Here is a 20,496-nt window from a genome sequence, read left to right on the forward strand (position 1 = left end):
CTGGAGGAGAGCTAGCCGGCAGCGCAACAAGCGAGCTACATCAAACTGTGTAGCCAAATGGCTAAAGTTAGCTACTTTGCGAATGTTGCCTCTCAAACATTGCGTCGATAAATGGCATTATTTCAATCGAAAAATCCAAACGTATCACCTTACATCGGTTTAAACATTTACGCAGCGAACACAGGGCATGCTGGACCAGCTGGGGTTGAGAGAATTTTCTTAATGATTGCTTAATTATAAGATAAAACACCTGAGTCTACAAGTCTCAACTAGCGTTGCCAGATTGGGCCCCCGACCTGGAAACTTTTCATTAAATTGGGCAGGAGATGAACATTTGGCTGCTTTTAATACACATTGAGTATTTTTTAAATACCCTAAGAGCAATTTTACAACAAGTTGTAGTGTGGTTAAAATAAATGTAATCGTCAACGTGTCAAATGTGAATGCTCGAAATGGCAGCTTTTGCTGCAAGCTTGAATTGAATTAATGTGATTAAATGCACCAACAATAACTAGGTAGTCTGTGTAAAAAGAATTAATAATAAACCTCATTCAGTCTTAAAATGATTTTGTACATGTATTGGGATATTAATAATCCTATTGTTGAGGGATGGGCTTGGTGATTTCAGCGTGTTCCTTATTTCATTTCTTGCCATGCAGATCTGGTTGTCTAACTGTACTTTGTAGGCACTTGATATATTTCCTGTAACATATTTTTGTTTTTCCCAGGTAAATATTAGGCCTGGTTTCTACTGAATTATGCAGGTCACGCTTTTCTAGCAACGCTGGTCTGAACAGGACACCCCACGTGGCCCTCCAAAGAAAAACATCCAATGCGTGAGTCAGCAAATGTTATTTATTGTACATTTACAAAACAACAAGAGTACAAAAAGTCAGTCCACAGACATGTTTTTTTTTTTTTTTCTTTTTCTTTTTGTTTCTGAAGGAGTATATGCAAATTTTGAACTCACAAACGCGGCAGATCTTTCCCCTCAGCTGAACATGGAGAGGAGGAGGAGGAGGATGGGGGCGGCGGGGGTTTACAATCAAACTTTCAGAAAGCCTGCATGGGTCCATGTGTGTGTGTGTGTGTGTGTGTGTGTGTGTGTTTGTGTCGGCGCAGTGGAACATGTGTCTGCGGACGAACCCAAAGAAAACATAGAAAAGTATGACATTCTTAGCGGACGACGTTGGGTGCAGGGTCTTCGCCAGGCCTTCCAGGAGCGACAACCTACACGATTTGGCTTCTTCCCCCCCACCGCTCCTCTCAAACACACTTTGTGCTTCGTATTTTCTGTTGTTTGGCTATTACAACAAGAGTGCAACAGTAGTTAATGCTTTCCCGCAAAAAGAATACTATACATTTTGACAGAAAAAAAAAAAAAAGTTGGCACATTCAAGAAGACATGAGCTTTTTTTTTTTTTTTTTTTATAACAGCCTTTTTTTTTTTTTACATGTGTTTTTTTTTTCTTTTCCTTTTGATTCTCATAAATACAATATACGTCTCTTTCCCTGTATCCAGAGCCCACAAAAGAACAGTACAGACACAGGTATTTACAAATCCGAGGAGAGGGTGAACTCCATAGCTCATAAATAGTCATAATAATATCAAAAAGCAGGATGTAGAGTCCGTTGTTCCTTTTTTTTTTTTTTTGTCTTTTCTTTCTTGCGCAGCAGAGACACAAGGATATGGAAGTCTTTTCCTCTCATGTAGCTGGATGTGTCCACAGTGGAAGGATGGCGGAGGATGGAGGCATCAGAGGTTTCGCTAGCAGTTACCAATGGTCTTATCTCATGTCCTGCAAAGAGACAAGTCAATGCAATTTGTGTTATGTTGCGGAAACGTGCGGCATTCGGCCACCGTGAAAGCCTCGGGACAAGGCTTGATTTCTGACTTTAAGAGCAAAAACGTTGCGGTTTTTAACCCGATTTGATACACATCTCGCTCGCAAAACGTTTGAAAGAAGCAAACGTTCCCACTACTTTAGTTTGATAATGTGCGTGTTCATATTTTCCCCCCACATTATTCACAATGTTTGTTTCAGCACTTTTCATTTTTGGCAAAAGGAATCAATGTCTGCATCTATTGATCCCTGTTCCAGCTAATTCTTGTTCAAATTATCACATCAATTAAGTTTTCTTCTTTTATTTCCATAGCTTTCTCCAGCGGTGAGCGAACAACCCACCAAATATGACAGCTAAAATGATCAGCTGCTTTCCTCTTCAGGAAACATTCATCCCTTTATCACATTATTCAAAATATTTTTGCCTGGGCAGATTCAGATGGAAATGTTTTCCACATGAAAGAACCCTTAAGAGGAAGTGCCAGACTCTTTTTTTTTGTTTTTTTTAAATGATTTTCCAGAATGCTTTTGTTTCTCTGTCATTTCCAGTCTGATTATCTGTGACTGGATATTTGGTTTTCAGGTGTTTCAGCTTTTCAGGGACGGCCGAGGTTTTGCTTTTTCAAACGACAAAGATGTTATTGTTAGCAAGCGCGGCGAATCTTCTCAAGCCTCGTACATAAACTTTTACCCGATCAATCGGTCTCCGCGGACTTTGTGACTGACGCGTTGACAAATCGATCTTGTACAGCGCGCCATTCAGCTGTGGTGTTAAAGCTCTTTTTTTTGTCCCTGTTATCACAGGAGAAGCAACGTGCTCGAAGACATGAAACCCCACCGCGAAACTGGGGTCAGAGGTCAAAAGACAGAAGGCCGTAACACGGCGGAAAGACGAGGGGGGACCCAATCCAGACTTCCTGTGGAAACACCGCCGGCTTTATTACAAGGAGCCTTTGCTTTCATGTTCTCAGCAAGGCGCGAGAAGCGTAAGGGGGTAAGCCTCGACCCGAGAAGTGTGTGTGTGTGTGTGTGTGTGTGTGTGTGTGTCAGACGGGCCTGGGGTCAACGAGGGCCGAACCGCGAAGGGCCATCCTTCCTCTCCGACACACACCGGCAGCTTTACAGCGACACCTCGGGTTACCGCATTAAACTTAACAGCGGCGGCGCTAAAAGAAACATCAAAGCTGCTCCGCTTTCCTCCGCTCATAAATCTGTGTTTGCGATGGATGAACGCTTCGGCAAAGTCACACACTGATGGCTTGCCGGTGTTGCTATGGAGTCCAGAGCGGCGGAGCAGGATTCCCCCCTCAGAAACGAGGAGGAAACTGTTTCCCAGGATGCTGGGAGTGCTTTTATTGGTCGGTATTCTGCGTTACGCGCCACTTTCGTGCCAAGGAGATCACAAAGATTCACGGGGAGGTGTTTCGCTCTGCTGTAACTGTCCAACTGATATATTTTCCTTCCCCAAATCTCCACATTATCTACACTTAAATAGCTTTTTTGAAGTTTAGCTGTGTGTGACTGTCGCCTGGGATGTGCATCAAAACATCTTAAACTTGAACCTCGAACGGGAACCATTATTTAAAACCAAACCGGTAAAAAATCCTTTGAATTGTACATTTAAAAAAGGATTAAATAGATAATTAAGGGGTAATTTTAATTGCTTTACACGAACTTTGTGTTGACTCATTCTACCGACATCTTTTTTAATTTCCCGTTAATTTCTTTTTTTTGTTTTTTTGCTCACCCACAAAATTAATGTACGGTAATTACATTCCTTTGACGGTTTTTAAGTGATTATGAATGACTTTAAAATCTTGTTTTATCATCATATTCAATTGCAATCTCCCGTACCATGGAGACACATCTTCAGCGTGCGCTAACGTGCACAGCCAGGTAGGACGAATGTGATTAGAAAGTCATTTTGAGGCACTCAGTTTAAAAAAAGAAAAAAAATGAATCCCATAAATCGTGCAGCGGGGATGTCAAAGGAAGCGAGCTCTGAAAAGCGCCACACTGGGTTGCATTTATTAAATATCCATGCATTTCATCGTGGAGTCCTAAAACAACCTATCGGAGCAAAAAGAAGGTTATTTTGCAGATAAATGAACATTGGAAAAAATGCAGGACAGTGAAGCAGTTCAGCGTACTATAGAATTGGACCATATTGAGCAAAACATGCCTTTCTGTCAGAAGTCGCTGATTATCGATTTGTAATTGATTCAGCCCGGCTGCAATTCCGCACACCTGCGGTCCTGTTGTGTCAAAACAACGTTTTTCAAATGTTGCTCCAAAACCATGAAATCCCGCACGGCCCTCCAGTCGGCCGGAACGGCTTGTTCCGCCGTAAAAGAAGAGCGGCGGGTCACGAGGGAGCCCGCGGGGGATGCATTTAGCGGAGCGCTCACACTGCTAAGTGTTCTCTCACAAGTGCACACCAGACAAGGGGCAGCGGGCACACACACACTTAACATTGTTTCTTACTGTTAAGGCAAAATGCAAGAAGATGCTAATGGTTGATATGAATGAGCCTGGGAGCTCAAGAGTGCGTACGCTTGTGAGCGCATGCGTTTAGCATTTAGGAGGTCATATCAAAAAGTGGTTAGACCAGTGGTTCTTAACCTTGTTGGAGGTACTGAACCCCACCTGTTTTACATGCGCATTCACCGAACCCTTCTTTATTGGATCGAGGATCGTTTCGTTGATGGGTACAAAGAACAGGCAGAGTAGCCTTTTCATGGAATCTGGCTCCCTTCACCTTGAATTCAGCAAGCGCTATGTTCTTGTAGTTCCCATCTCCATGCAGCTGAAGGAAGCCTTCCCTTAGTTTTGCCGGTGCCGGACTAGAATTGCTCATCTTGTCATTCCAAATCATGCAGTTAGGACATCGATTCCAATCGCGTTCCGTCATACATGTGAATCCGTATTGTACGTATTCTTCCGACCGCTTTCTTTTTTTGCCCGACATAATTAGTATGAAGGGATTAAAATATTAAGAAAGAAATCACATGACGTACCATCACGACAGTCACAAGTTACTACAACTGAGCGCGCCAAAATCCCCGCAGCACGGATAGGCCGAGCTATGTAGCGTGATCACCTGCGGCCAGTGATGTCATCACCAATGTGTGTCTTGACCTCCGCCGAACCCCTGAGACCGACTCACCGAACCCCTGGGGTTCGATCGAACCCAGGCTAAGAACCACTGGCTTAAACACATGGCTGCCGTGCTCCTCCAAATACAAATGCATTTATTATCAAGTCGATCTCCGGGTGAAAAAAGACAACATTTGTTTCGTACCACACTTTGCTTCCGTGACACAAATCATTTGCGCGGCTCACCTCGTTGTGTTTGCGGGCGGCGTTGAGGCCCCGGGAGCCCGTGGAGCCTCGAGACGAGGAGCTTCCGGTGGTGGAGCAGTTACTGGACACCTGGCTCTTGGGGAGGTAACCAGTTTTGCTGCTGCCGTACAGCATCATGTCCTCGCTTTGTGGGGCTGCGGGGCGGAGAGGAGGCGCCATGGCGTGTTAAGCGGATATAAAAGCTAAGGTTGAATGATGAAGGATCGTTCTGGGCAGACAGTGAGCTTTCAAACTGGAAGGGAGCCAGACAGAAAAGGACTTTGGATAGAACGGGCCTGAATCCGAGCCCATCATTCTCAACAAAGCGCCGGCATTCGACTGAAAACAGCGATTATTCTCCATCACGACCCGGAACTGATTTCAAATACTTGAATCCATTCTGGTTTTGAACAACTAACTGAATATTTTCACCTGGAACTCGGATGTTTGCGAAACCGTCGCTCTAAAATATCGGAATATTTGATCGTAACTATTTTGGAAGGACCGAAAATGTCGAAACAATTTTAAGCGACGACTTAAAAGATCCGCTGAATGTGACACAAAAACTGAGCGACGACGGGAACTCGCGATTAAAAGAGAACCTTCAACGCCACCGGCTTGTTTGACTTTGCCGGCGGCGGGGCCTGCAGACAGGCTTTTAAAAACCCCTTTTCTTTAGCATTTAAACTCTTTCGCCACGAGCCATTTTCCAAACGCTCCCAGCCACTGTTTTTAACCGCGCTAACGGATCATCTAGAAGAGAAAACAATCGACTCTATGAATACTCAACATGAAACACGTGACGATAAGGAACCAAAACTCGGTGGCGGGAGAGCGAAAACAAAACATGTGACATAAAACGGGTTTTTTTTTTTTTTTGCAGAGAGGCCGCGTCTTACAGTCGACGTGTCTTTGTCCTGAGCCTTTGCGCTGGTGGCTGCCGCAGTATTCGCTCCTCTCCAGCGAGGAAATCACGCCGTTCGCCACGCCGCCGGCCTCAGCGCTCCTGTGCGAGCCCTGCAACCGGCCGTCCTCGGGCGGGGGCTCCGGAGGCGGCGGCAAATCTGCAAACAGATTGGCACGGCGTCTCAGAGTGCACTCACAAGGAAGCGGGGGTTTTCTTTTTGATAATTCGAGTGTCCTACTTCTGTTACCTAATAGATTTATATGGTTTAAAAAAGCAAGGAGGCCGTTTGTTAGTGTTGTCTTGTTTTCCAGTGCATAATTGAGAACGCCCACGAGACTAATTACAGTGTTTGTTTTCCCGCAGAAAACAGGGATATTTTCAATTTAACACATTTCCTGGCTTCACCCGTCCCTCCTCTAACCGGCGTTCTCGTTGTGCGATTTGTGTGCGCGGTCTCTAATTTGCTTAAAGGGTTGCGTGTTTGTGCACGTTGCAAATTCACATGATCATACTTTCCAATTATTCCAGCCAACCAGAGGATTTTTGACAGGCATGACGTGCAAGCGCGGGGCGAGGGTCGGTTTTCAGATAATGGTTTTAGCCTGGTTTCTCTCACACAACAGGATAAACAGAGATAAATATCGTGTCTGTGAAGGTTCCCGGTCATCGGGGTCACGGTTACTTCTTGTCGAGAAGCTATATTTTAGCTACATCTATTAACATTTGAACCCCTGCTGGGCTTACACCTGAGGTTTTAAAAAAAAAAAAAACTGTGTAAAACAATCATCTCACACCAGCTCATACTCTAAGACTAGTTTTTAGAGTTTTAAGTCTCAGCCTAGTCAGAGACTAACAATGTAAACATTGAGACTCGGAGAAAACTACGATTCTTTTCCCATCGCGCAATGTTTTCCCATCATTCCAGTGCCTGCTTTCCTGTTTCCGGTTTTATCGGAGCTCATCTATTGGCTGATTCAGTCTTTACGGCGACATAACACAAAGACTAGGAATAAAATCAACCCATTTGATATTGTCGTAAGCCCAGAGACTGAGCTACCACTACGCCGCCACGACGACCAGCTCACACTTAACAATCGCCCGCTGCGACTCCAGGAAGACTCCGCTACGACTCTTAAGATTTACTTCCGATTTTCAGTTTTAAGTCTACGATCGGAAAGTCGTGAGGTGCAAGACCCCAGAAGTTGTACCTTCGTTCTCCTCCATTCAACCTAGTTTCTGCAAAAACAACGCTCGCGTTAGCATGACAAGCCACACAACCTGAAACAGCCCCCGACCGCGGCAGTTCTCCATGGAGAAACTCCCCACGGTCCACTCCTACTGAAGATCCACATTTTGGTTTCCATGTTGCCTCGTGATTCTCCTGGAAGAGCTGGGGAGAGGGAAGGTTGGACTTCTGCTGAGGTTGCTGCCCCACGCCGGATAAAGCGACAGAAAATGGGTAGGCCATGCTTTTTTTTTTTTTTTTTTTGGGCCATCTCTCGTGCTGTTTAGCTTGCACCGCTAGCGCCACTGTTTCCATCCTGGCTCCTCCGTTTACATTTAAACGGCATCGACGGCGACCAAATTAGCCGAAGTAGCCTCTCCTCGCCGACTGAAGTGGTGTAAGACACTGAACGCCCGAAATGCTCCGCGGGCGCTGCTAAGTGGCTCCCCGCTGCTCCGGGTCCATCCATGATGAGTAAAATGTAGAGGTCAAATTTAGCAGATGATGTTCTGGATGTAAAACTGGATGTGACTAATTAAAAGGCCTCTTCTTCATTTTTCTTTTTCTCCAGACCAGTGATCGTCTTAATAGTTTTCACAGATGCTGCCAAAGTGGTTTAACTTTTGTATTTACTCTTAGGATCTGCTGGCATGGAAGGTAACGCACAGCGTTCTTATTGCGTTCCTGTGGAGACAGAGATTTTTTTTCCCAAGTATACCAGTGTGGACGCAGATGAGAAGTCTTTCGGGGAAACGGAAGTAAAAACTTAGGGTACGTGAGGACAGGGTTGTTTTGTTTTTTTTTTTTTTTATACAAAGAATTGGTGATACATCAAATCCACAAAAGCTGAACGTGCTCTTTCAAACAAACACAAAAGCACAGTTTCATTTGACAACACAGAAAAAAAAAAAAAAAACGCACAAGCCCCGATTTCCTGTCTGAATACTCTGAATTTTGACATTGAGCTTCATTAATCCAGCGCTGCTGCATATTCAGCTCCATTCAATACGCTGTGATGTAAAATAACACCCCATTATCGAGTGATGAAAAGTCCAATGTGAACATTGAGTTGAGACGTCTGTGTGTATGCGCGTGTGTGTGTGTGTGTGTGTGTGTGTGTGTCTGTGCGCTCCACGCTCACCTCCTTGTATTTCTCTTCTATACGCCGAACTCTTGGAAACCTTTTTTTTCGCTCTTGGTTTCTGGCTGGAGGGGGAGCACGCGTCTGCCTGGGATGGACGACCGTGCCCTGCAAAACAAAACACACACACACACACACACACCGTCTCCATCAGCGCTCGATCGTGCGTTTGAGGCGCGTTCGCGTGAGCGCGGGTGATTTACCGGGTGTGGACGGGCTGTCTTCGCCGTGGAGGCAGCGGTGGGCGGGGCTCTGGCACTGCGGCGCTCCAGCCTCCGATGAGGCGTGATGCTGCTGGCCCGAGAGGTTGGGGTTGGACTGGGTGAGCGGCGGGCTCGGCGCCTGGGGAACTGGCACCGGACCGCAGGGTAACCTTCTGCTGTGGGAGGTAGAGGCAACGGGGAAACTGAAGAAACCAGATCAACACCGGAGACGTCCAGCTCGGACTGAGGTTTGAGTCCCGGAATAATCCATAAATCTTGTGAGTTTTTATCCCTCCCCGGCTTCTCCTACTGGGTTTTTTATGTTGACGGATAATTAAACATCTGACTTTGGGATAACAGTTATAAAACATATGAAATAATCACGTTTTAATGCTGCAGTTTAATCCCCCGCGAGTCCATATGTTTTACTCCTTTCAGATCACGTAATCCTGCTTCAGGGGAAAAAAAAACAAGGCATCACCCAAAAACCTACAAATTCACGGCGATATTTTTCAATGTTTTCTGTGCGTTTTCTCCAAACGGATTTTTTTAATGTTTTAAAGCACATGTGTTAAACTTAAGGCTCACAGGCCAAATGTGGCCCGCCACATCATTACATGTGCAAGAACATCTTAAAAAGTTCTGAATTTCTTAAAATGAATCAAACACGTGCGTTGACCATAAAACTACATTTCCCACTATTCATGCCGATCACGTTTCCCGCAAAGTGACGGCATCGCAGCATTAGATCGCAGTGTTTCCACATCAATGCCATTTTCAACAAGCGGAATTGAGAAATATAAATGTCCAAAAAGAGAAAAGTTAATGCAGATGGAAGGCTGTTTCAAAAACGATGTGAAGGCCAACACATGTTTGTGCTTCATGGAGAAAAAGCGGTACGTCTTTTGTGTTATGAGGCAGCGTCGGTCGCTAAAGAGTATTATTTACGTCAGCGTTTCCATACAAAACACATAGCTAAGTGTGCTAAAGTGAGCCTTCCAGATAAACAACAAATTGTCAGAGAATTAAAAGTAGCAATTTTATTTAGTGTTTACAGTTTTGTGCAAATCTGCAAGGTTTTCTTAAAATTCTACATCTGTCACACATGTTCTTAGCGGCTCACAATTGTTGGTCGCCCTCATTCTGTTATTCTGCCCCTCTAAATTATGATAAAAAGGTTTTGAACAAATGTCATAACTAGCGTAGGATGACATTTTTCTTTATCCACTTGCTTAGTTTGATCATTGAGTGATGGAGTAATGTGGGTTTCTCAACCTGACAATGTAAAAGGATTTATGTCGCAACTAGTCAACTTTTTTTTTTTGCCTGTGTGCTAATGCATAATGTAACATTTTGGATTTGAATGAATAATAAATTCAAATTTATTTAACATTAAGGAGTAGTTACATTTATACTTTTACAGTTGAATTATTATGCCGATGTGGCCCTCGGTGAAAATGATTTCCACACCCCTGCTTTAAAGCTATTTGGGCTCAGCAGTCAAAGATATCTTTTACCATATATTTATATTTTTACAAATTGTTTTTTGGTACTTTCAGGTGAATTAATTCCTGAAGTCCCCCAAAAAGCGATTCCTCGTAAACAGCATCTTACCTTATATGCTGCGTGTGCATGCATAGTAAACTGCATTTTAAAAGGAAATCTGTAAAAATATGTATTATATATGTAATATGTATAGTATTTTGCAGTGCGGCCACATCGACAGCTCTGTATTCGACTTAAAGATCAACACCCTTGGGTTTGAACACAGGATAGCAAGAGGTTTGGCGCACAAAGCCGGAAGGTTAAATGCATAAACTAATCGAATTAAAATGGCGTCAAGTTGCAAACGTTTCCATTCGCTGAGATTGCAGAAGAGATTTTTTTCCCATATCAAGGCCAAACATTTTTTTTTTTTCCTCTTTCTCCATATATACTCAGGAACTACATAAACAAGCCTCATAGATATAGAACTGCATGTCTCAATGATGAATGAACACAAAACCTCCCGTCACGATATGTCTGGAAAACAATCTTCCATCCAGAATCTCGTCCGCAAATGGACCCGCTTACAAAGCCTCAAACGGCTCCAAGGTCACCGGGTGTGAATGCGGTGTGTTTGTGCTTCGTGTTCTGTTTGTGAGGTCAGTCCTCTCCGATCCGCGCACGTATTTAGTGAATCCCGCCTTTGAACGAAGCACGCCAACACCTTGAGAACAGAGAAAATGCGGCGCGTGGAACCTTTGGGATTTGTGTTGCTGAGATGTTCTGACTCATAACATTTAACTGGAGTTGAACAACAACATCCACGGTCTGAAATATCTCAATGTGAACCAGCCACCCCCCCCCCGCCAACCCAAAAAAAAAAAAAAAAAAAAAAAGTCATGAATAGATCCTGGAGCTTGTTTAGTTGAGCTGCAGAACTTGCGATTTTATTCAGCAACGGCCTCGCCCTCACGATTCTACGTATCAATAATCGAGATCCGTTCCGGGATCTCCGCTCCTACCGTGACGGCTGCTGGTTGTCCAGCTGGTTGAGGCGGGGCTGCTCGTGGGACGCTCGCGTCTCCTCGTGGGGGGACGGGGTGAGCGTAGCGGTGGACTGGTGGCTGTAGGAGGTGGCCGGGGAGGAGGCGGTGTTCCTCCCGTCCTCGCAGCCCTCCATCAGGTAGGTCCTCTCCGGCAGGGGTGGGCACCACTCCTCGTCTGAGCTGCAAAGACGGGGCGGTATCCGTTGTCATGTTTTCTCACCAGATATGAGATGTCTGAAAGATTTACGCTGCACTTCCAGGCTCCACTTATGTCGTCTCGGGTGAGATCGGCCGCTACGGGAATTAGCTCGGAGGTGCTACCGAGCGACTGATAAGGAGGAACGCGGCTAATTGTGTTGTACATCACTAAGGAAATTGAGCATGGCCGGGCTAATTGAGTTGTTCCGGTCGGACGCGTTCGGTTCGATATCTGTCGCGGCGGTTACGTCCGAACGACGCCGTGACTCACCCGATGTCCATGTCCTCCTGCTCCGGGGGCTGCTCGTCCTGCTCGCAGCGTTCCAGCTCTCCGGCGGGGGGAGGCGGCGGCAGCGCCTCCATCCAGGTCAAGGACGGGGTCTTGACCGCCTTACCCATCGCCTTCTGCTTCGGCTTACCTGCGAAACAAACACCCGGAACGCCCGGGATTTTTAAAATCGCGTCCCGAAATTGAGCATTTTCAGCGACCGAAGCCCGGATGCTAACCGTTGCAGCGGTCCGGCTGGGCGTACTGAGCGCCGGACGGCCCCGGCTGAGTGATCCAGTGCCCGTCGTCCTGCTGCTCGCCGCCGTGGGCCGGCCCCTGGCTCTGGCTCTGGCCGCTGAAGGGCATGATGGAGGTGGAAGCGTAGGGCGTTGTGGAGGCGTGCTGGGCGTAGGTGAAGCTGTGGAGGTCCTCGCTGGTGGCGTCGATGGTGCTGTAGATCGGCCCCTCGGTGGAGCCGCCCATGCTGTATTTCTCCGTCTGGTTCAGGTAGTTGGAGATTCCAGCTTCTGCACGGCAACGGGGACGCGAGCATGACTCTCAGACTACTCTCAGATTACTTCGACTTAAAAATCGTTTTCTAATTATCTTTTCATTAGGAGGTTCTCATTAGCAGGTGGTTTGATACCCAACTCCTCCTGTCTGCATGCCAAAGTGTTCTTGGGCAAGAAACTGAACCTCCAAGTTGCTCCCCGAGCAGGTAAGCGCCTTCCTTGCATGGCATCTCCGCAGCCGCGGGTGTGTTTGTGCGTATGTGTGTGTGTGTGTGTGTGTGTGTGAATGGGTGAATGCAATCTGGTGGAAAGTGCTTTGAAACCGCGAGGTGATGAAAGCTCTCCATGAGAGGAGACCATCTACCACATCAAAGGGGTGTTTCATTTCTCACATTTCAAATCTGTCACGTTCTTTTCAATCCAAATAAAGCGAAAGAGTGGAACCTCCACTCACGAGTGCATCGATTTGACCGAGATATTTCCGAGATACGAGCCGTCGCCTGGTGGATGTTTTGCTTTATGATACGAGGCGAGATCTGAGAGAGGGATGTTGGAAAAACCGTCGAAAAAAATGAGGTGAGGTCCATGTGAGAGATCCGGTGACGGAGGATTTACGAGGATTTGGTGCGGCGACGGACGAAGCGACGGAAGATTCGTTCAAAGACGGTTTGACGGTTTTAAAAAGAGAAGCGGCGTTCACTCCTTCTTCAAATGAAGTGTAGCCATTCTGTGTTGCTAAGCGTGCATGTTACATTTAGCATGAAGTGTGTAGCCAGTCAGTTAAATTAAAACCGCATCCTCGTCTGATCTTCAAGATAAACTTAATAGAGCCAGATTTTTATTATGCATTATTATGATTTTAGCCGGGCGGCACGGTGACGCGGTGGCTTCGGTCCACGACACGAAGGACCCTGGTTCAATTCCGACAAGGGGACCTCCGACAACAAATGCGGAAAAAGCATGTAGGATTAGCGCCAGAAGATGGATACTTGCTAATTTTTGTTATTTCTGAAGTCCATTTTTCTCATTGAAAAACACACAACAAAAGGGTGGAAAGGGTTAAAATGTTTCAATTCATTTTAATGGGGATATTTCACCTGACGTCCAAGCTAATTTGCGCGTTTGGCTCGGTAATGGGACCACTGACGCTCCCACGTCAAAGTATGACTGTTCCCAAAATCAATCAACAACTATCTTGCTTTTTGAGCTGATTCGATAACTCCCAGCAGCCTTTCCTTGATGCTATTACTTGGTTTTTAGTGTGTGTTTTTCTTTTCGGAGGCCCTACCGTTGTAGTATCTCTCAGCTGTGTCGTGACTGGTGGTGCAGCAGTTGATGGCCTCTTTACCGCTGTGGACCAGGTTGGTGGTGGGCCAGGAGTCCGCCAGCCACGGGTAGTTGCCCATGTTGGCACCGAGCACGCCGGGCCTGCGGAGACGCACGCCGCCATTAGCTCGGGACGCGGTGCGGCATCAACGACTGTCAGCTCAGCGAACCAAATATCGGTCCGATGCCTCGATATTAGATATCATTACCTTCCATTGAGTCCTGGCGCTTCTCCGTGGGGGAAGCCAACTGCACAGCGGAGAAAGAGCAGAGTCTTACACTTTCATGTTCAACCGAGCTTGTGTTATTCCAAGAAAAGCCCATTTTTCAAACAGAAAAGACAACAAAGCTCTGTTTTACTTGAAATCACTGTGTTTTTCCCCCATATAAGGCGCATTTAAAATCCTTACATTTTCTCAAACATCCTCCATGCGCCTTAGAAGTCGGTGTGTGAATTCTTGTTGTGCTTACTGACCTCCAACCGATTTTATCAGTATATCCTTGTTTTTCGCGGGGGTTACGTTCCAAAAAAGAACCCGTGATGGGCAAAATCCGTGAAGTAGAAACCTTTATTTTTTTTTTTTAATTATTATAAAATTAAATATTCTATTATACATTGCTGCTGTCGTCCTTTTGTTTTTTTCTTCCCTCTTTATGGAACGAACAGATAAATTAATTCCGTAATGCCGACCTACAGCCGCATAGCTTTTACCTTCCCTTAGCATGTCCAGAAGTTTAACTTTATCTGCGATAGATAGCATCTTCTGCTGCCTTTTGGGCCCTGCAAAGTGCTTTTGTCGGTCCAGAGCGTTTTGTCAACATTATGGGTTTTAGAGAAACTCGAAATTGCGAGAGAATTTGCATGTACATCATGTAAATTTGGCAAGCCGTTTTACGTACGTGTACATATTAAACTGCAACGTTATTGACGCACAGGTAGAGAAGAAGCGGAGTGACTTTTTAGCCAATCAGAATGCAGAACACAATGCACAATGCAAATCCGTGAAGTAGCGAAACCGTGAAAAGTAAACCGCGTCATAGCGAGGGATCGCTGTATTAGGGAATTTGCTTTGGTTGACGGTGCTAAACAGACAACATGTAACAGGTATTAAATGAGTGAAAAATAAAAGTGAGATCAGGGTGATCCTGGTTGGTTGTGCAAAGCAGTGCAAGGTAGTGCATTAGAGGGGCCGGTACAGTGTCAGCGGTGGAACGGGTTATTGTTATTTATGTGAAGCTCTGCGCTCAAAAATCTGTCAAAATGTTTGAGTGCGACTTTGGTGAGCGACCAAGCCGCTCCGCTTGATTGATTGTCGGACCGTTCCCGCCTGGGACGTTGAATTAAAGCGGATCCTTGGTTGAATACGAGTTGGATAACAAATTATGAAGTGCTGGAATACAACGTTGTTCGAAACTCACGCTAACTTCAGGTGTCTGCTGTCGCCGGCAACGATTAACCAATCAGAGAACGGTACATAGTACGCTTACCTCGCCGCTTTTTGTAATAGCGGTACGTACTGTACCTCTACATAATACAGGACTGTCTCAGAAAATTAGAATATTGTGATAAAGTTCTTTATCTTCTGTAACGCAATGAAAAAAACAATAATTACTTTTCCATGATATTCTCATATTTTGAGATAGGATTTTTGAGTTTTCTTAAGATGTAAGTCATAATCAGCAATATTAAAATAATAAAAGGCTTGCAATATTTCAGTTGATTTGTAATGAATCCAGAATGTATGACATTTTTGTTTTTGTAATTGCATTACAGAAGATAAAGAACTTTATCACAATATTCAAATTTTCTGAGACAGTACATTACTGTACATTTGTATGTATGAGGACCCAAAATAGCACCTGTTGAGAAACATGCTTATTTAGCGGAGTTCAAACTCAAGGCTATTGGTCTTGCAGTAGATGATGGAAATAGAGAAGCTCCCAAAGAATTCAAAATGAATCAATGGTACAGAAAAGGAGGAAGCAAGAAGATGAACTGCACAAGTTTTTGAAGGAACAAAGTGAGGAATGAAGTTGGACTGAACTGGCTGTTTTGTTTGGCTTTATATACCGTATGTTTTATAATGCGCCTTCTATCGCGGTGCACCTTATGTATGAAAACAGACCGGTTTGTTGATATTGCGCCTTATAATGTGGCACAATTTAGTAAGAAAGCTATTAATTGTCTCCAAATTCGCCCAAAACCTTAAAAGTTGAGGTTTCGCCTTCAACGCGCTCCTTATCCCTCCGACATTTCACGGATTGCGGCGGGCCGACTTAAATCATGGGGGCGATCTGCTCTATTCGCTCGGCATCATTTCAAATCCCGATATTGTTCCTGCGCCGGCGTCATCATAAAAACCTGGCAATATTATTCCGCCCGTATTCTTTCATATTCTCCCAAGATAAGGAGCAGGTTTGTTTTCTGGCCGTTGCACTATAATCTCTCCCTCCCACTGTTTTCTCAATATTTACCCCTTTCGCTTTGTTTGTTTCGGTGGGTCGCGCGGCTCCAACAGATACTGTTAGAGCGGCGGAGAAACAAAATGATGAATTTTTCTTCGCTAACACCCTTGTGATAAATAACAGCCTCGCAATGAAGTCACAAAAGCAATTATAAAAGGATTAAAGAAGCGCTTCAAGGAACGCTCCTCTTCCTGACCTGCCGGCGTGTACGCAAAAGAGGCGGTGTAGTGGCTCAGCTCCTTCCTTTTCTTGCGCCGGCAGTAGATCCAGACGCTGAAGCCCATGAGGATGACCCAGCAGGCGCCGCCGATTCCTGCGATGAAGGCCGGCTGCTTGACTACGTCGGTGATCTGCTCCGCCAGGCTCACGCTGCTTTCTTCGCCGTCGCCCGACTCGCCGCTCCCCGGCACCGACGGGTGATCGGCGGGCATCTCTGCAGGAGATGAAGGGCGAAATTATAGCAAAAGGGGGAACATTTTAACGGCGGGTTTACTTTTCTGGTGCTGTTTTCATGTGCACTTCATCACTTCAACCGCCATGATAATAATATTACCAACTGTAATGATAATACTACTACTACTACAACTGATAATAATAATAATAGTGAAAATGATAACAATACTATTACTAACAAAAACAGTAATAATGATAGTAACAACAACATTGGTACTACTACAAGTACTACTGACACTAATAATAACAATACTATTACTAATAACAATAACAATAACAACAATAATAATGATAACAATACTACTACTACTACTTCTACTACTACTACTACTACTAATAATAATAATGATGATGATAATGATAATGATGATAATGATAATGATGATAATAATAATAATAATAATAATAATAATAATAATAATAACAATAATAATGGTAATAATAATAACAATACTACTACTACTACTACTAATAATAATACTAATAATAATGATAATAATAATACCAACAATACTACTACTACTACTAATCATGATAATAATAACAATAATAATCATAATGGTAATATAAATAACAATACTACTACTACTACTACTACTACTACTATTACTACTGCTACTAATAATAATAATAATAATAAAATTGGTGATAATAATAACAATACTACTACTTCTACTACTACTACTACTACTACTACTACTACTACTAATAATAATGATAATAATAATAATACTATTACAACAACTAATAAGAAGAATAACAATAATAATAATAATAATAATAATGGTAATATTAATAGCAATACTACTACTACTACTAATAATAATAATAATAATAATAAGGCTAATAATCTAGACGATAATAATAATAATACTAATAATGCTTGACCCAAACTACATATTTCAGTGTCAAGTTGTTCATTTCATCTTTTTTTCGTGCAAAAATGAATTAACAACTGTCAAAGTAAGCGTGCAAATCCCAATTCGCTGGATTTAATAACTTTACAGTTGGCGGGCTATTTCATTACACGAGTTGAAAATTCTCGATAGCATCAGATGCACCGTGAATTCTTGTGGAAATCTGGCAACCGGACTTGAATTTCTCCTTCAGGCCTCCGGGATGAGGAGGCGAAACGTCTTCGATCGAATAAAATTCAAGTCCAGTCGCCACGACAGGAAGACGTTCACCATGACCCGGATGACGGAGGAACCTCCGCACACATCAGATGCTCATTATTTTCAAGAAAACAACTGACTCATGAGGATGGACACCGGCTGGCTGCGAGTCCCGACGCCGGCGCCGGTCACGGCCGCCACCTCCACCTTGTAGAGCGCGCCGGGCATCAGGCCCTTCAGCACGGTGGACAAGGTGTTCCCGTCCACCGTCTTGTTGATGTAGTAGCGCGTCTGGTTGTTGCTGCCGCTGCCGACGCCGATGCACCACACCTGTTCGGGACAACAACGGGACCCGGGGTTGATTTTTTTTTTTTTTTTGTCCTCTGATGAAACCCGCCGACCACAAAGCTCGATCAGTTTGACGCGGAATTAAGTCACGTATTCCGTATTGAAAATATGCGGCGCAACAATGAATCTGACCTCGGCGAGTTTCACTCAAACCAAGCCTGGAGGCTTTTCTTTTATCTTGACAGGATTTTATTTCTGCATCCGCACCGGGTGAACTTAATACGGACGCCGTCTTGCTGGAGTGAAATTGCAACCCCTTCTTTCCAATCAATCCGCCGGCAGCTCGGCGGTTTTCCCCGAATCTACCCCCAGACTTCACATTTCAAGCTGGAAATCTCATTAGTTTAACGTTGTGCGCATTGAGTCGGACGTGAACAGGTGCGGCGTCTGAGCGAAGCATCTGCCAATACGGAAGTCGGCCTCGTATTTCTATTACAGCCGAGGAGCCGCGGTGCTAATTTCATCCGATACGCTCGCTTTCTCAACAGTGGAGCAAAAGCTTCTGAACTACGTCATCGACGACAATGTGAACATCGCAGATAAATCGACATTAAACCTCCTGGTTTTGAATTCTACAGGAACGTACGGGCGATATTTATCATCAACATGGGTCGGTAGAAGAGCCGGTAGCCCTGGACGTACTGGGACTGGCGATCGACCTACGCAGGTCGAGTAGAAGAAAAGCAGAAGAAGGTCACGTTGGTTAGCATAAGTGTCAAACTCTGGCCCGCGGGCCAAATTTGGCACGCGGTGTCATTAGATTTGGCCCGAAAAGCCATACTAAGTGACTATTGAGAGCCTATGGCGCAAATAAGAATAAGAATAAGAATAAGAACAACTTTATTAATCCCGAAGGAAATTGCTATGCCAGAGTTACAGAAAATATAACAGCAATAAAAAATAAAAGAAAAGGCAGAATTAGAAATAAAAATAAATTATAAACTATAAACTATAAAGTCAAAACCTAATGACACTGCGTGCCAAATATGGCCCGAAAAGCCATACTAAGCGACTATTGAGAGCCTATGGCGCAAATAATTTGGTGTTTTGGTGCGAAAATCACCACAGGACCCATAAATGCCCTCTGTTGACAGTAGTCATAGCGACCTGATGCTAATACTGGCACCGTGCTACCTCTCCGAAAAATGGGAAAAAGAACACGAGAGCACTCTGGACGGGTGGGAGGGAGAATATCTGCAGAATATCTGCCAGGTGTCTTGCTTGGACACATCACATTGGATCAGTGTGTAGTAAATTGAGCTAATGTTTTCTTTATGCACTTTATGAACTACGTCATCGACGACAATGTGAACATCGCAGATAAATCGACATTAAACCTCCTAGTTTTGAATTCTACAGGAACGTACGGGCGATATTTATCATCAACATCAGCCAACGCGTTATCTATAGTTGAGGCAGATAATTTTACTGAAATAAGGGTTGTAAAAAGCAGAAGAAAGCAAGTATATTTCCAAGTAGCTTTTTCTAGGGGTGCCCAACTGATTTTTTTCACGTCGCGCGATCGTTTCCGATCAATCGGGTCGGAATTCCATACCCGGTACTCCCGGATGACGCCGTTCTGCATGTCGCTGGGCGGAGGCTCCCAGGAGACGCTGATGCTGGAGCTGTTGCTCAGCTTCACCGTGGCCACAGTGACCGCTCTGGGCGGCGCGCCGGGGACTGCTAGACGGGGGGGGGAGGAGGGGGAGACGGCATTATTCCGATGCAAAACGGGAATCTAAAATGACAAATCGGCAAAAACTGGAGATGCTCAAGGACGTTTAAAGTTTCATGAAGCGATTTAAAAAATTTATTCCTCGCCGGTGGAGGCTAAAAATGCTGGCAGGGCTGAGGAAAATCTCGAGTCTGGATCAGCCGATAGAAAAGTGGATGTCAACCAGCAAATACGACAGTTAGAAGAACTGGGAATAATTTAAATGAGATAATGGGGACGAACTAATCTTGATACTAGAAGACCAGATGTTTTGCTCAAATCCGCTGCTGTAAAGGACAATAAAAACCCAATTTCAGGGAACCACATAGAATCCTTGTTTATTCAACTCAACTTTCTTTGACAGGCTATCTAGTTTTTCAGTATCTCGTGAGATTTAATACCTTCTTCAGGGGTCCGGACCAGCAGAGTGCGACTGTCCTTGCCCTGGAATTCATCAAAATAGGGCCTGATCTTTATCTCGTACTCTGTTCCCTTGAGCAGGCTGGCGAGGACGGTGCTGCGCTCCGAGGGGGAGTGGATGTCTTGCAGCAGCCAGGTGCTCCCGCTGGGTCGGTAGAAGAGCCGGTAGCCCTGGACGTACTGGGACTGGCGATCGACCTACGCGGGTCAAGTAGAAGAAAAGCAGGAGAAGGTCACGTTGGTTAGCATAAGTGTCAAACTCTGGCCCGCGGGCCAAATTTGGCACGCGGTGTCATTAGATTTGGCCCGCAAAGCCATACTAAGTGACTACTGAGAGCCTATGGTGCAAATAAGAATAAGAATAAGAATAAGAACAACTTTATTAATCCCAAAGGCAATTGCTATGCCAGAGTTACAGAAAATATAACAGCAATAAATAATAAAAGAAAAGGCAGAATTAGAAATAAAGATAAATTATAAACT

The 20,496-nt window shown here is 44.6% G+C and overlaps 1 protein-coding gene across 4 annotated transcripts in view; it reads right to left on the reverse strand.

The window, feature by feature from the left end:
• Window positions 1-837: 837 nt before the first annotated feature.
• The window catches only part of robo3 (roundabout, axon guidance receptor, homolog 3 (Drosophila)), a 133,083-nt gene continuing 113,424 nt past the window's right edge, over window positions 838-20,496 (reverse strand). Inside the window, exons 14-27 of one of the 4 annotated variants that reach the window (XM_086161066.1) lie at window positions 19,995-20,211; window positions 19,435-19,562; window positions 17,672-17,861; window positions 16,160-16,396; window positions 13,707-13,746; window positions 13,460-13,599; window positions 11,899-12,186; window positions 11,663-11,810; window positions 11,170-11,373; window positions 8,663-8,835; window positions 8,460-8,567; window positions 6,086-6,250; window positions 5,187-5,341; window positions 838-1,799 (exon numbers count right to left, since the gene is read on the reverse strand). In XM_086161066.1, coding sequence (XP_086017192.1) covers window positions 1,788-1,799; window positions 5,187-5,341; window positions 6,086-6,250; window positions 8,460-8,567; window positions 8,663-8,835; window positions 11,170-11,373; window positions 11,663-11,810; window positions 11,899-12,186; window positions 13,460-13,599; window positions 13,707-13,746; window positions 16,160-16,396; window positions 17,672-17,861; window positions 19,435-19,562; window positions 19,995-20,211 — 2,205 coding nt within the window. In that variant the 3' untranslated portion in view covers window positions 838-1,787. Of the gene's footprint in view, window positions 1,800-5,186; window positions 5,342-6,085; window positions 6,251-8,459; window positions 8,568-8,662; window positions 8,839-11,169; window positions 11,374-11,662; window positions 11,811-11,898; window positions 12,187-13,459; window positions 13,600-13,706; window positions 13,747-16,159; window positions 16,397-17,671; window positions 17,862-19,434; window positions 19,563-19,994; window positions 20,212-20,496 lie in introns of all 4 variants that reach the window. The other 3 variants (XM_086161068.1, XM_086161067.1, XM_086161065.1) reach the window with 3 other exon arrangements.

This window comes from Fistularia commersonii, chromosome 15 (genome assembly GCF_037954325.1).
Source record: "Fistularia commersonii isolate RoL2024-O1a breed Wild chromosome 15, RoL_Fcom_v1.0, whole genome shotgun sequence".
NCBI lineage: Eukaryota > Metazoa > Chordata > Actinopteri > Syngnathiformes > Fistulariidae > Fistularia > Fistularia commersonii.